Source organism: Neomonachus schauinslandi, chromosome 11 (genome assembly GCF_002201575.2).
Source record: "Neomonachus schauinslandi chromosome 11, ASM220157v2, whole genome shotgun sequence".
In the NCBI taxonomy this organism is placed as follows: domain Eukaryota; kingdom Metazoa; phylum Chordata; class Mammalia; order Carnivora; family Phocidae; genus Neomonachus; species Neomonachus schauinslandi.
In genome coordinates, this window is record NC_058413.1 from 6,122,799 (window position 1) to 6,137,478 (window position 14,680).

Genomic DNA, 14,680 nt, shown 5'->3' on the forward strand with positions numbered 1-14,680 from the left:
AAAAAAAAAAAAAAAAAAGCTATTGCTGAGGTGACTGTCCTGCTGAATGACTCCTCTCGTACAGAGACCCAACTGGTTCATTCCCTAGAATGGAATATTCTGTGCTTGTTTAATACTAAGTCACAGTTCAACATTGGACTAGGATTTGGCAGATTTGATTCCTTCATCTAGTGACTTATTATCATTAACAAACTAGAGTAATTCAAGATAGATAGAAAAGTTGCAAAGATAGAACAGAGAGTTTGCCTATGCCCCTTGTCCAGTTTCTCCTGTTAACACTGTACAAAATTGGTACATTACTATCAACTAAACTCTAGGCATTTTTAGATTTCACTAGTTGTCCCATTAATGACCTTTTTTCTACTCCAGATCTAAGACCCATATGGCATTTTGCATCTACTGATTTTTTTTTTAAGATTTTATTTATTTATTTGAGAGAGATAGAGTGTGCATGAACAGGGGGAGGAGCAGAGCGAAAGGGAGAGGGAGAGAATCTCCAGCAGACTCCATGCTGAGTGCAGAGCCCGATGCGAGGCTCGATCCCAGGACCCTGAGATTATGACCTGAGCTGAAATCAAGAGTGGGACACTTAGCCAACTGAGCCCCGCAGGCGCCCCCTACTGATTTTTTTTTAAGATTTTATTTATCTGAGGGGCTCCTGGGTGGCTCAGTCGTTAAGCGTCTGCCTTGGGCTCAGGTCATGGTCCCAGGGTCCTGGGATCAAGCTCCGCATCGGGCTCCCTGCTCCACGGGAAGCCTGCTTCTCCCTCTCCCACTCCCCGTGCTTGTGTTCCCTCTCTCACTGTGTCTCTCTCTGTCAAATAAATAAAATCTTAAAAAAAAAAAGATTTTATTTATCTGAGAGAGAGAGCATAGTGAGAGAGAGAGCTCACGAGTGGGGGGGAGAGGCAGAAGCAGACTCCCCGCTGAGCAGGGAGCCCAACGTGGGCCTCGATCCCAGGATCCTGGAAATCATGACCTAAGCCGAAGGCAGATGCTTAACTGACTGAGTTACCCAAGTGCCCCTGATTTTTAATTTCTTTTTTTTTTTTTTAAGATTTTATTTATTTATTTGACACAGAGAGAGAGAGAGAGCGAGCACAAGCAGGGGGAGCAGGAGAGGGAGAAGCAGGCTCCCTGCCAAGCAGGGAGCCTGACGTGGGACTCGATCCTAGGACCCTGGGATCATGACCTGAGCTGAAGGCAGATGCTCAACCTATTGAGTCACCCAGGTGCCCCTGATTTTTAATTTCTAATTTTATTGTATTTTAATGGCCAAACACATATCTTTTATTAAAAAGTGCCTTAGGGCGCCTGGGTGGCTCAGTTGGTTAAGCGACTGCCTTCGGCTCAGGTCATGATCCTGGAGTCCCGGGATCGAGTCCCGCATCGGGCTCCCTGCTCGGCAGGGAGTCTGCTTCTCCCTCTGACCCTCCTCCCTCTCATGCTCTCTGTATCTCATTCTCTCTGTCTCAAATAAATAAATAAAATCTTTAAAAAAAAAAAAATAAATAAATAAATAAAAAGTGCCTTAAATCCTTTCTGGAAATAGGTGGGAGTATAATCATGGAGGTATTTGCTGAACTGAAGGCTGGGCCTTTTATCAATTGAAAAAGCTGGCAGGACCCAGTTCCACTAGAAGGTACTGCAGTGAAGAGTGGGCCTTGAGTGGTTCTCAAACTTTGCTGAATGTCAGACTCACCTGGCAGGCAGGTAAACATGCAGATTCCTGGGTCCTGCTCTCACAATCTCTGAATCAGGTCTGGGGTGGTGCCCAGGGAATCTGCATTTGTAGGCTGCTTCTGGGTGATGCTGATGCTGCTAGTCCATGGGCCACACTTAATGTCACACGGGCTTGGATTCACAACATTCTATTTGCTCAGTATGTCGTGTCATTTGCTGTCTGCCAGGTAAGGTAGGCAATGTATCCCATTTAACAGATGAGAGAAGTGGGGCCCAGCAAGGCAGAGTATGTTGCCCCAATTACGTGGCTGGTTAATACTGACATCAGAACCCCAAATGGTCCCGACTCTAAGCATCCCTACGTGGGAGGGAAGCCAAGGCCACGCTGACCACTGTCCTTCACCTACTAAGCTCCAGGCTTCCTTCTGTCCCTCAACCCACAAAGCTCAGTCCAGTCCCCAAACCAGACTTTGTGCTTTGTTTCTTCTGCTCTCGAACCTTCTCATAGCTGGTTCCTGCCTGGCACTCAAATTTCAGCTAAACGCCATCTCCTCCAAGAAGCCTTCCCTGACCACCCAGGCTAAGGAGGCTCTGCATTCCTTTCCTCTCCAATTTCACTTGCTATCGTATCACCAAGTTTTATTGTCTTTACAGCTCTCGTCTCATTCGCTTATTGTTTACATGTTCACTACAACATAAGAAACTGCTTACGACTTATGCTCAGTGCCTGGCATATGGTAACACTCAGTATACACACTTGTCTGATGAATGAACGAATGAATGAACGAACAAACAAACAAAAGGATGATCAGAAGGCTACGAGGCAGTACTAGAGGGGAGGAGACAGGGTGAGGCTGGAAGGCAAGAGGGCTCCGCTTACCTGAAGTTTCCTCAGGAACCGCTCCAGGGCGGGCTTGCCCACAGGCCGGATCTTGTTGCGGTCAAGGCGGACCCGGGCATCTGGGCGCCCATCAGCGCCTGTGGTGGGAGTGACAGTAACGAGTCCCTCGCCAGCCTCCAGCAAGACCCTCAGAATCACAAACCGGGCCTGCATGTGGGCCTGCCGGAGCCAAGAAGAAAGGAATTATTTACATCCCTGAGATAAGACATATCAAAAGCTTGGTCCAAAGCCTCATACACAGTATGTGCTCAGTAACTGTCAGTTATTCTTACCCCTTCATTCTCCCTCACCCCTGTGGGTCTTTTTCTGCCTATTCCTCTCCCCTTAAATGTATCCTCCCCTCCCTGCTCATAAGGGAAGGCAGGCTGCCCTGGGAAACAGGAAGGCCATTTCCAGGCAGGTCCCAGAGCCCTGTGCCCCCCTTGCCAACCACCATGCCCTTTGCTGCTCCAGACCCCACCCTGATGATAGCAGATACCCCCAGGGGTCCCCCACAATCCAGGTCACCAAGCACTTTCTCTTCTACAATCTTGTTTGCATTCAACAGTGGGACCAAGTGGGCATCATGAACCCCAGTTTACAGATGACAAAACAGAGGCCCAGAGAGGTGAAGTGACTTGCTCAGGGTCACACAGCTGTTAAGGGAGATCAAGGACTCAGAACTAAGTTTTCTGACTCTAAAACGTGTATTCTTCTGATGACATAAGATTGCCTCCTCGAAACAGACTTGTATGACTTTTAAGAACATTCCTGTTGTTTACCCTATTTCCAAAGTACATCTCATAACTGAGCAGCCTAGCCTAACAGCTCTGGAGATAGACTGCTTGGATTTGAATCCTGGCTCTGCTACTTAACAGCAAGTTACTTAATGTCTTTGTGCCTCAATTTTCTCATCTCTAAAATGAGAGTAATAATAGCACCTACCTCCTGAGGTTGACGTGGGGAACAAAGAGTTAATTCAGATAAAGTGCTTAGAACTGTGTGTGGCAGAGTTAAGTCTGATGCAAGTCAGCTATTAGCAGTCGTATAAAATCACCTCATCTGATTTCGCCCTCAGAGGTGGGCAGGGAGATTATTATTCCCATTGCACAGACAGGGACACTGAGGCTCACAACAGTGTGACTTACCCCCATAAGCAGTGGAGTCTGCGATTAAACCCACTTCATGTGCCTCTTAGGTAGATAAGGTTGTCCCATCCTTACACCTAGAATCCTGACCTTGGCCCCCTCTGCAGGCCTCCCCCTGCCAGCTCTCTGCTGGCTCCCACCTGTCTCCAGCTGGAGGCCTCAGGGGTGTAAAACTCCAGAGCAAGCAGCCCAGCCCGAACCATGTTGAGCCAGTTCACATAGATCACATCTTCTGCATCAGCCCCCTCGAAGCCAAAGATCCTGGGGGAGGGACAGGGAGGTGGCAGGGGCAGTCAGAGGCTGCCTGGGTCCTGACCCCCGCCAGGACGCCCTCTGTCCACAGGGAGGCCCACCCCCCATGCCTGTTGCCCGTACTCCAGAACTTGGGGGTTGAGGCAGAGGTAGAGGCCCACACTTTCAGCCCGGCATTCTTCGTAGCTAGAGGCGATGGTGCTGAACTTGCTGTCCCAGGTCTCCCCGCTCCGGTACCAGCTCTGAATCTGGGAGGGGAAGCCCGGGAGGTAGGCTTAGGAGTAGCTGCCACCCCAGCATGCCCAGCCCCCCAGCACCTGGGGGCTCCGCCGAGGCCGCCCTCACCTGCTCCCCCGTCTCTGGATTGATCACTGTCTCCTGGTCAAAGTTAAATGCTCCTTTCTCATCCTGCAGAAGGGTCAGGACATAGGGCAAGTGAGGGAAAGGTGCCTCTGCCCCAGCCCAGTGCTTCAGCCCAGGGATTTGAGCGCCATCCTCATGCTGCCGCCTCCAAACCAGAGTCCTCTGACCCTGGCTGCCCTCTCAGAGCCCCCAGCACGTGAAAACCCAGACCCAGGATCTCTGGACCCCAGATATGTGCCAGCGGTTGGGCTAGAAAGCTGGGATGCTGCTCCTCTATGCGCTTCCCGGGCCCTCTCCCCATGCTGGCAGAGGCCACAGCCTGTGATTCTCTACCTCCAATAAGCATCAGCCTTGCTATCCACTCCACGTGCCAAGTGTCTTTCATGCTCCATCCATTTATTCCTCACAACCACGTCCCCTCAGGAAGGTTCTATTACCTCACTTCACAGAGGAGGAAAATGAAGTCCAGAGACTATGAGCCCCAACGTGGAATCAGAGCACATAACCTCCATGCACACTATCTCTTTACAGTAAATCCGTTTCCAGAGGGCCTACTGTGTCAGGCAAGCCCTAGGGCTTCGCTTTTATTCCTCATGATGGCCGATATGGTAGGAGTCAGGGTCCCTGTTTCACAGATGGGCCAACTGAGGCTCAGTAAGGAGAACTGACTTGTGCAAGGACACAGAGTGGCCACATTTGTCTCCATTTCCCTGTGACTTCAAAGCTTGGACAAGGACAGTTTGCCAGGCTGCTGCCCCCATTAGCTGCTCTCTGAATCGTCCTGACCTCCAGCCCCTCCTGATTCAGTGACGTGCCCCACCTCACAGGGAGCACACCCAAACCAGAACCCTGCTCTCTCTGATGCCCTGGCCCTACCCCCCCAACCCCCCGCTCCCCGCTGGTCATCTTGTCTGTGCACCTCCATGCTAGGGGTCCATCATGGGCTCTCCTCAGCCTGGCAGAAAGGCTGCCTGTCTTCTTTGTATTCCCTGAGCGGGTGTCCCAGGGGCTCCAGCCACTCTGATTGGCTGGCAGGAAGGGGCTGCTCTCGCAAGAAGTGACTCACTCCCTGTTAATACCTGGAAAGGTACAGGTTCTAGGGAACAGTAGTCCAAAGACAGACCATGCTGCAGCCTCAGGACTGGGAGCCTGCAGAGACTGCGCCTCACAGCCTCCCTGTCCCTGGGCTGTCGGAGTCCCACCTCCAGGGCAGGCTCCTTGGCCTGAGCCAAGCCACTCCTCCTGTGAAGGAGACCTCAGCTGGACTGTCCTGAGGGCCCTGAACCCTTGGGGCTCCTGGGACATCTCGGGGGAGGGTGAGATAGGAACTTCGCTCCTTTAGGGGCCATTTTCCCCCCTAATCCAAAGCCCGTGAGGACAAAGACGGAAGCAGCTTCACCCTGGTGGGGTTGATCGTGGGGGAGGGGAGCTGCGGGCGCGTTCTCACCTGCACGAAGAGCTTGCCGCTGCCATGGCCCAGCAGCTCGTGCAGTCCTACCTGCACATCAAAGGAGGGCCCCTTCCAACGGATGAACAGGTCCTGCCGAGACAAGCAGAGGCCCATGCTGTCTACAGCCCCACCACAGCCACATGGCCTGCTGATGCCCCTGCTGCCCAACCGAGGGCCTGTAGCCTCCTTCCTGCCAGGCTCCACGGGGGTCCCCGCTCCGCCCATCCCATCCTTACAACAACCTGGAGGAAGGGACTGCCTCCACAGTTTGACATGTGAGCAAACAGGCCAAGTCTCAGGGCCACCGGGCTGGCAGCCGTGCTCTTTCCTCTCCCTGCACTGGGCCCTCTGCCTTCTTGTGTCAGCCATCAGGCCAGGCCCGCCCCAAACCCTTGGGCTGCTGGTGCCCACCTTGTCCTCCTCCTCCAGGAAGGTCAGCTTCTCCCGCTGCGTGGCGTAGGCCACAGCCAGGACGTTCCCCAGTGACACATTCTTGAAGCCATCCGTCTGCCTCAGGTCGTCATCTGGAGAAGGTAGGGAGGGAACCAGGGAGAAGGGGCAAACATCAAGGGCCACAGATAAGGAGTCTAGACAAGAGGACCAGGCTGGGATGGAGAACGGAGCGGGGCATGGGGGCAGGGCAACTGTGTGCAGGGGGAGGGGCAACTCAGGGGACATTGTTGCAGCTTGAGGAAGCTCACAGTTGGGGATGTTGATGCCAGCAGGGATGCCAGAGCCAGAGAAGGTGAGAACATCCAGGGAGGTGAAGTCGGGGGTGAGGAACTTGTCCTTCTCGAAGGTCGGGGGCCAGGGCAGTTCCTTCAGCAGCTGTTCTGCACTTGCCACCAGGCACTCAAACTTGGCGCTCATGGCCTTGTTCACCATGGCCACAAAGCCTATAGGGAGAGAGGTGGGCTGTGGGCTGGCAGGGTTTGGGAGGGGTCCCGTACCCCACTCAACTCCGTGACCCCTCTGGCCATCATGCAGGTACCACATGTCTGCTGTGTGCAGTACCCTTTGCGGGCCAGTGGGGAGAAGAGGGACTCAGGCCTGGTCTCGTCTTCGTGGAAGTCACTGGGGTGGGTGGGATATAGAGGCGGCTTCACTGGGTAACATCTGAGATGGATCTTAAAGGAGATGGCGGGGAGCACATAGAGGGTGGTGGGTAAAGATCAGATTCCCAGTGGAAGGGACTGCAAGAGCAAAAAACATGTTCTTTTGGGGGTAACTGAACTGTCCTGCAAGGCTAGAGCGTCTGGCTTGCGAGGTGGTGACGGAGGCAGTATACTATGTAGGAGGCCTGGGACTGATCCTTTTAGGTTTAATGCGGTTGGAGATCCTAGCTTCCGTTTCTGTTTCCAAAGTTGCACTCCGTAATATGTAGTTTCTATGAGAGCCTTCATAAAGAAAGAGCTTCCTGGTCAAATAAATTTGGATAATACTATTTGCTCTATCTCTAACTTCTTAGAGATTTTTTTTTTTTTAAAGATTTTATTATTTGAGAGAGAGAGAGAATGAGAGGCAGAGAGCACGAGAGGGAAGAGGGTCAGAGGTAGAAGCAGACCCCCCGCTGAGCAGGGAGCCCGATGTGGGACTCGATCCCTGGACTCCAGGATCATGACCTGAGCCGAAGGCTAACTTCTTAGAGATTCTTTTTTTTTTTTTTAAAGATTTTATTTATTTATTTGATAGAGAGAGACACAGCGAGAGAGGGAACACAAGCAGGGGGAGCGGGAGAGGGAGAAGCAGGCTTCCCGCAGAGCAGAGAGCCTGATGCGGGGCTTGATCCCAGGACCCCGGGATCATGACCTGAGCCGAAGGCAGATGCTTAACAACTGAGCCACCCAGGCGCCCCCTTCTTAGAGATTCTTAACGTACATTTGCATATTAGAGGTCCTGCAGGCAAGACCCCTTACTGCTTAGAACTGAACCCTTCTTGGTGTAATTCCTGTGAACCCTGCATGAGCTATGCCTTGGAAAGGCCTGGCCTAGACTACTGCGTGGTCAGGCTCCTGCAAAGAACGGATTAACTTGGCCAAGGGTTAGACCTGGCAAAGCCTCCCTGTCTGGAGCCACTGTGTCGGGTGGAATTGGCATACCAGGTCAGGAAGACAGGATGATTAAAACAGCAAAGAAGAAAACGCAACCTCCAGGATTGGTTAAATAAATTAGGCAGCAGCTATACGATGGCACACCATGCAACTGTTAGTCATGTAACAATAGCAGATATCATGGGAAATTATAATATTACGCAGCTATTAAAAAGAACATGGGGGGCGCCTGAGTGGCTCAGTTGGTTAAGCGACTGCCTTCGGCTCAGGTCATGATCCTGGAGTCCCTGGATCGAGTCCCGCATCGGGCTCCCTGCTCGGCAGGGAGCCTGCTTCTGCCTCTGACCCTCCCCCCTCTCATGTGCTCTCTCTCTCTCATTCTCTCTGTCTTCAATAAATAAATTAAAAAAAAAAAAAAAAAGAACATGGGGGGGTGGCATGCCTGTGCTTGGGTGGCTCAGTCGGTTAAACATCTGCCTTTGGCTCAGGTCATGATCTCAGGGTCTTGGGATCGAGCCCTACGTCAGGCTCCTTGCTCAGAGGGGAGTCTGCTTCTCCCTCTCCCTCTGTGCTCTCTTGCTCTCCTTCTCTCTCAAACAAATAAATAAAATCTTTAAAAAAGAAAAATAAAAAAATAAAAAACAAAAAGAACATGGGGGAATCTGGCTGGCTCAGTCAGTAGAGCATTTGACCCTTGATCTCAAGGTCATGAGTTCAAGCTCCATATTGGGCGTGGAGCCTATTTAAAAAAATAAAGAAGTAAAAATAAAAAAAACATGGTAGGTCTATACATACTGATATGAAAAGATATCTAAAATTTTTTTTTTGATATCTAAAATATTTAGTGAAGAAAGCAAGTGGCAGAACAATCCATAAAGCATAATCTCATCTACCTGGATAAATTAAAAGTTTTGTGCATGTGCTTAAACAAAGCGCTGGAAAGACCTGTACTCAACTGTGTGAACTGTGGTGACCTCTGGAGGGGAGTGTCACAGGGGACCAATTTCACGTTTTATCCTACATACTTCTGTATTGTTCCAATTACTTAAAACAAACATGGATTTTTTAACACACACACACACACATATTTTTAAGCATTTATAGCTCTACATAAAAACAAAAAACAGGGGCGCCTGGGTGGCTCAGTCGGTTGTGTGGCCAACTCTTGGTTTCAGGTCAGGTCATGATTTCAGGGTCTTGGGATCGATCCCCGCATCGGGCTCCCTGCTCAGCCTGGGAGCCTGCTTGTGGATTCTCTCTCCCTCTGCCCCTCCCTCTGCTTGCACTCTATCTCTAAAATAAATAAATAGATAAATCTTAAAATAAATAAATAAAAACAAAAAACCCCCACAACGTACACTCCCAATTTTAACCTTGAGGTGGGAGCAATCACGGATGATTTCTTTAGTATGTTTTCCAAAATCTGTGACTGTGAACATGGACTACTTTTCCTTTTTTTTTTTTAAGATTTTATTTTTAAGTAACCTCTATACACAAGGTGGGGCTCGAACTCACAACCTCGAGATCAAGAGTCACATGCTCTACTGACTGAGCCAGCCAGGTGCCCCTGGACTACTTTTCTTTTTTTTTTTTTAAAGATTTTATTTATTCATTTGAGAGAGAATGAGATAGAGAGAGCATGAGAGGGGGGAGGGTCAGAGGGAGAAGCAGACTCCCTGCCGAGCAGGGAGCCCGATGCGGGACTCGATCCTGGGACTCCAGGATCATGACCTGAGCCGAAGGCAGTCGCTTAACCAACTGAGCCACCCAGGAGCCCATGGACTACTTTTCTAATAACTACAATGAGTTAGGTAAAGAGGGGAGCCTCTGAGATCAAGGCTGCTTAGGATGTTCTGGGTCTTGGCCCTCGGAAAGGCCTGGAGAATCAGGACCCGGGCAGGCAAGCTGCAGGTGTGCACACCTGTCCTCCCCTCTGGTCCCTGTACCACCTGTGCCCTGGGCCTGCATCTTTGGGCTCAGATCTAAGCCCCCCACCAGCTGTTGGGGCTTTCCTCTCTCCTCCCAAGCTAATTTCTCCAGCTTCTAGCAGTTGGATTTTCCAGACTCTATCCCCAGGGGCTGGGGAGGATAAGGCTTGGCATAGAAGTCTAAATCCTCAGGCTGGATGCCCTGCCTCGAACAGGTGGGTCTGGTGGGGGTATGGCTATAGGCATGGGGGGCCAAGGCGGCCTCCCATCTGCCCTGGGATGACAGCAGCCAAGTCAAGTTCACAGGCATGATGTTAATTATGCTCCCATTCACCCATGACCTTTTATGTGCCTGGCGTTGTGCTGAGCAGCCTGCATATAATACCTCACTTCCCACAACACCCAGAAGGGAGTGACTGATGCTCAGATATGGGGTTTACCCAGCTGGGGAGGTCACACAGCCGGTGAGTGGCAAAGCTGGGCTTGGAACGGCCGTAGCCTGTGCCCGGATGAGACAGCAGAGGCAGCAAAGTGGCTCAGAACCAAGGTGCCAGGCTCAGCCACTCGCCAGCTCTGCCTCGATAACCACTTCCATAAAGTGAGGATAGTAATTGTCACAGGACAGTGTCCAAACAAGCACCTATAGCTAAGTGCCCAGTGCCTGGTAAATCATCAACACTGGTTCTGATTATTTATATTATTATTGACAAGGGGGGAGGGGAGAACCTTCAGGGGACACCGGGGTAAGCGTTTGCAAGCTGACCCCCCTCCTCCCAGAAGTTACCTTCAAACTCTCCACGGGAACCAAAGGGGTCTCGGTAGCTCTCGATGAACCCGATGTAACTGGGGGAGTAAAGGGCAGAGATGGAAGAGGGGCAGGCAGGAGGGGGGCAGCCAGGGTGAAGGCTGTTGCCTCACCTCTCCACGATGGGGCCTTTGTCCTGTATCCAGAAGCGGGAGCCCCTCTTGTGGGCCTCGATGGAGCCCTGGGTGAAACTTTCTATGTACTGAGCCAGCATCTGTTCCTGCTGGCTGTTGGCTGCATACGCCTGGGGGTGAGCAGGGGTCGGTCAGCCTCAGGCCACCCACCTGTCCCGGCGCCTGTCTTTGCTGCCCAGAGGGATCTGGAGCTTGCACCCCTCAGCCCCCAGCCAGCCCTACCTTGGCCTTCTCCAGGTGCTCCACCACCTTCTGGAGGATAGGGGCATAGTCACCCCGAGTCACCTGGAAATGGCTCCCCTGGAATTCGTAGCTCTTCAGCTTGGAAGTCATTTCAGAATGCAGAGCAGGCTCTGAGGGAAAAAGGATGGCTCAGGGAAAAGGCTAGCGTAAGACATCCCAGCAAGCTTCTCACTGTGACACTCTTACTCTAAGATCTTCAATGACTCCCCACTGCCTACAGAAATTAGTATAAACTTTCATTTTCAAAAAATATGTATATAGTTAACTCATTTAAGCCTGACATCAACTCTGGGGGGAGTTATCTCCATTTTACAGATGGGGAAACTAAGGCATGGAGAAGTAAAGTAAGTTTCCAAAGGTCACACGGGCAGTAAGTGGCAGAGCAAGATTCAGACCTAGGGTGGCAAACTGTATTTAGAAAGACAGCCATCACCGAAATGTAAGGAGCCTTATAAGGAGACGAGAGGGTGAACAGGAAGTAGGAGGTACGGTGAGAGAAGATGCTGGGGGGGGGAGGGGACATGAGCCAAGGAAAGCAGGCAGCCTCTAGAAGTTGAAGCTAAGAGAGGTGAGGAAACAGATCGCCCCCTGGAGGCTCTAGAAGGAACTGGAGTCTTGTTTCAGACTTTGGACCCCCAGAGCAGTAACAGAATAACTTTGTTTTATGCCACTACATTTGTGGTGATTTGTTGTGTTTTGCTTGTTGCCGCTAAGCAGTAGGATATACTTCTAGGTTATGTTGTAAAAGAAAAAAGATAAGCACAGTGTCTCCCACCTCCTAAGGTGACATCCCCCATCAGGAAGTGGGGGCTCTTGGCCCTCCTCCTGACGCTGGGCAGGCTTGTGACTCTAGCAGAAGTGATGCCACGGGACTGCCGAAGCCAGGTCAGAAAAGGTGACACAGCTTTTGTCCACCCAAGATGGCTCTCTTGGGGTGTCCACCAAGCCACCCAAGGTGGCTCTCTTGGGATGCTCACTGGTGGAGGCCAGCCAACATGGGCAACGTGAAGAAGCCACGTGAGGCATTCTGGCCCATAGCCCCTGCGGAGGTCTCAGCTGACAGCCAGCATCTTCCGCCGGCCGTGGGAGTGTGTCTGCAGGTGATTCCAGCCCCTGGCTGCTGATGGCACCCCAGCCTCCGGGTCTCCCCAGCTGCGGCCTCGGACATTGTCACCTGGCACAAGGTGTTCCGATTGTGCCCCATCCCGATTCCCGACCCGCAGAGTCTGTGAGCGTGAAGAGGTGGGTTTATAACCCTAAATCTGGGGGTCATCCGTACACAGCAAGAGATAACACACCAGGTGCACTCAGGCAGCCTGGCTCCAGAGCCTCACTCTCCTTGGTCAAATCCAACAATGTGCCAATCCCTAAACTTTCCCTCCACCATGCTCTGGGGCTCACACCGTTCCCTCCATCAGAGGGTGCCATCTTCATCTATTCCCACACCAAAGATCTGAGTTTCTACCAAGTGCTAGCCACTGGGGAGACAGTGGTCAATGAAACACACAGTTCCTCCTCTTGAGGAGCCCGCAGTCAACAGCAACAACAAAAAAGCCTGGGCAATTACTGGGTGTGCTGATGGGAAAAGAGAACGTCATGGAAGGACAGGGCAGGGTGCTGGAGAAGGTGATGAGCAGGTGTTCATCACGTGAATGTGTAGACGAGAGGGAGGACTTCGACGTGGGAAAGGGGACAGACCGTGCAAAGTTCTGGATGGCAAATGTGACAGCACGGGGTTTTCAGTAAACTACGAAGTACGGCTGGGGCACAGAGTCTAAGTGGGAGGCGGGCAGGGATATGCGGCTGGGGGCTGGCAAGTGGAAAAGGGAGGGTCAGGTTGCAAAGGTCCTCATAGGGGTCTGGACCCCAATTTTCCTCTGAGAATCCTCCTCCCCCCACCTCCAATTCAGGTGCATGGGAGGGGCTGACCTCATCATCACCTGGCTCTGAGGCAGGCTTGGGATCAGGGGCCAGACAATCAGAGATCTATCTGTCCCTTGACCACAGGGATTGGTTCACAGATAAATACGGGACCCAAAATAGAGAAACTAGAGCCACTCCCAGACCTTATTGAAGAAACTTCTGGGAGAAAAGGGCCCTCTTTCTGCTGGAGTGGCCAGGCTGGTGTCTATCAGGCCCTGTGTGGGAGGAACACGCCATGGATGAAGTGAGAGAGCGGAGCCCAGACACAGAGAAATCTCTCGGAATACAGTCCGAGCAGCTGGGTCCAGCTGTGCTTGCAGCCATCCTACTCCGGGCTTCTTAATTACCCAAGCCTGTTAAGTTCCCTTCTGGTTCAGGCAAATGTACAATAGAGTCTTCACTTGTGAAGAGTTCTGAGTGATAGAGCCCTCGGAGGTGGATTTGGGCTTTACCCCGAGGGTACCCTGAGAGAGATTTAGAAAGCGGACTCCAGTACGTTCGCCATCTCCCCCTTTCTATTCTCCCGAACCTCCAAGACGCATAGGGTCACCTCTTCCACTAAGCCTTCACTGATGTGCAGTTTGGATTTCTCTTCTAGCCTGTGACGGGGCAGGTGGCCCAGCCTCTGTTCCCATTGTTCACATGGATTGTTATCCTTTGTGCCACTGCCTGAAGGATGGGGACCGTCAGAGGCTTGCGGCAGTAACATCCACCAAGTGGCCTGGAACCCCTCTCCCTGTCCTCATGTCTCCCCCTGTATCTTTACTGTCGCAGCCAGCCCCGGGGCTCGTGTCCCCCTCCTAGGTACCACCAGACGCAGAGCACAGCAGGGAGCACGGCGTCTAGTAGGTCTGCAGTCAACGTGTGCTGGAACTGTTAGGTCCGTCACTCCTTGGGGGGCCCGGTAACCCCTGTCCTCAGTCCGGCCCCCTCCCCCTCCCCGGGCCAGGAGCGCTGAGGAGGGAGTAAAGGGGTGTGTGAAGCAGCTCACCCATGCCGAGCACAGAAGCCAGCCGCACCTCGTAGCAGGGCTTCCCATCCTGGGGGACGCCCTTGAAGAGTCGCGTGTTGTAGGCACTGAGGTTCTGGAAAAGACCAGGGCAGGGGTTTGGGGAAGAAGAGTAAGTCCAGAGGGGGCCGCAAGGTGGGAGGAGGGAAACGGGTTCACACCAGGGAGAGAGGTACAGAGGCAAAGCAGGCTGGGGCGTCCGGGGGATCATGCCTGAGTCCGCAGCGATGGGGAGAGAGCAGGTGGGCAGGCCAGGCCGGGCTCCCCGAGACGCTCTGCTCTATACGCTGAGCACTAAGTTTACTAAGCGCTGACCCCACTGTGTCAGCTGACCCAGGGCTACGTGAGGCAGCACACGTGGAAACTGTTGCTGGGAGGTAAACCCCATGAGGGACTCCAGGACCTAATCGGAGCAGCTCTGATGTCTCCGCTGTCCTGCCCTCAGGCTGTCACGAAGGCCTTCGGCCTGGGGCGGGCAGGGGCAGCTCCATCACCGGCACGTGTGGGAACGTCTTCCTCGCTGGAGCCAGGCCAACTCTTAGACAAGGATTCCCAAGTCTTTTCTACTTCAAACGCCCAGGATGCCATGTCTCCGGACCCAAGCTGAAACCTGGGAGTGGGTGCCAATGACGAGGGGGCCCTGTCAACCCACTGTCCCAAGTTCCCCACCCCTCAAACCTGTGAGTCCAGAAAGTCTTGGGCCAGTTTGGCATCTTCCATGGTGCAATCCCCAGAGAAGTAGGTGGTGATTCCCTGTCGGGGAAAGGGACAGATGGGAGGAGGAACTGCCGCGGTCGGTCGGGACACATTG

At 52.5% G+C, this 14,680-nt stretch overlaps 1 protein-coding gene across 5 annotated transcripts in view; it reads right to left on the reverse strand.

The window, feature by feature from the left end:
• The window catches only part of DPP3 (dipeptidyl peptidase 3), a 38,047-nt gene that overhangs the window by 10,349 nt on the left and 13,018 nt on the right, over nucleotides 1-14,680 (reverse strand). For all 5 annotated transcript variants that reach the window (XM_044919647.1, XM_021685088.1, XM_044919645.1 and 2 more), the window contains 12 exons: nucleotides 14,548-14,622; nucleotides 13,852-13,945; nucleotides 10,917-11,047; nucleotides 10,674-10,804; nucleotides 10,540-10,598; nucleotides 6,478-6,672; nucleotides 6,188-6,300; nucleotides 5,774-5,866; nucleotides 4,309-4,371; nucleotides 4,087-4,211; nucleotides 3,852-3,972; nucleotides 2,564-2,743 (listed from right to left, as the gene is read on the reverse strand). In XM_044919647.1, the coding sequence (XP_044775582.1) occupies nucleotides 2,564-2,743; nucleotides 3,852-3,972; nucleotides 4,087-4,211; nucleotides 4,309-4,371; nucleotides 5,774-5,866; nucleotides 6,188-6,300; nucleotides 6,478-6,672; nucleotides 10,540-10,598; nucleotides 10,674-10,804; nucleotides 10,917-11,047; nucleotides 13,852-13,945; nucleotides 14,548-14,622 (1,380 nt within the window). The remainder of the gene's footprint in view (nucleotides 1-2,563; nucleotides 2,744-3,851; nucleotides 3,973-4,086; nucleotides 4,212-4,308; nucleotides 4,372-5,773; nucleotides 5,867-6,187; nucleotides 6,301-6,477; nucleotides 6,673-10,539; nucleotides 10,599-10,673; nucleotides 10,805-10,916; nucleotides 11,048-13,851; nucleotides 13,946-14,547; nucleotides 14,623-14,680) is intronic.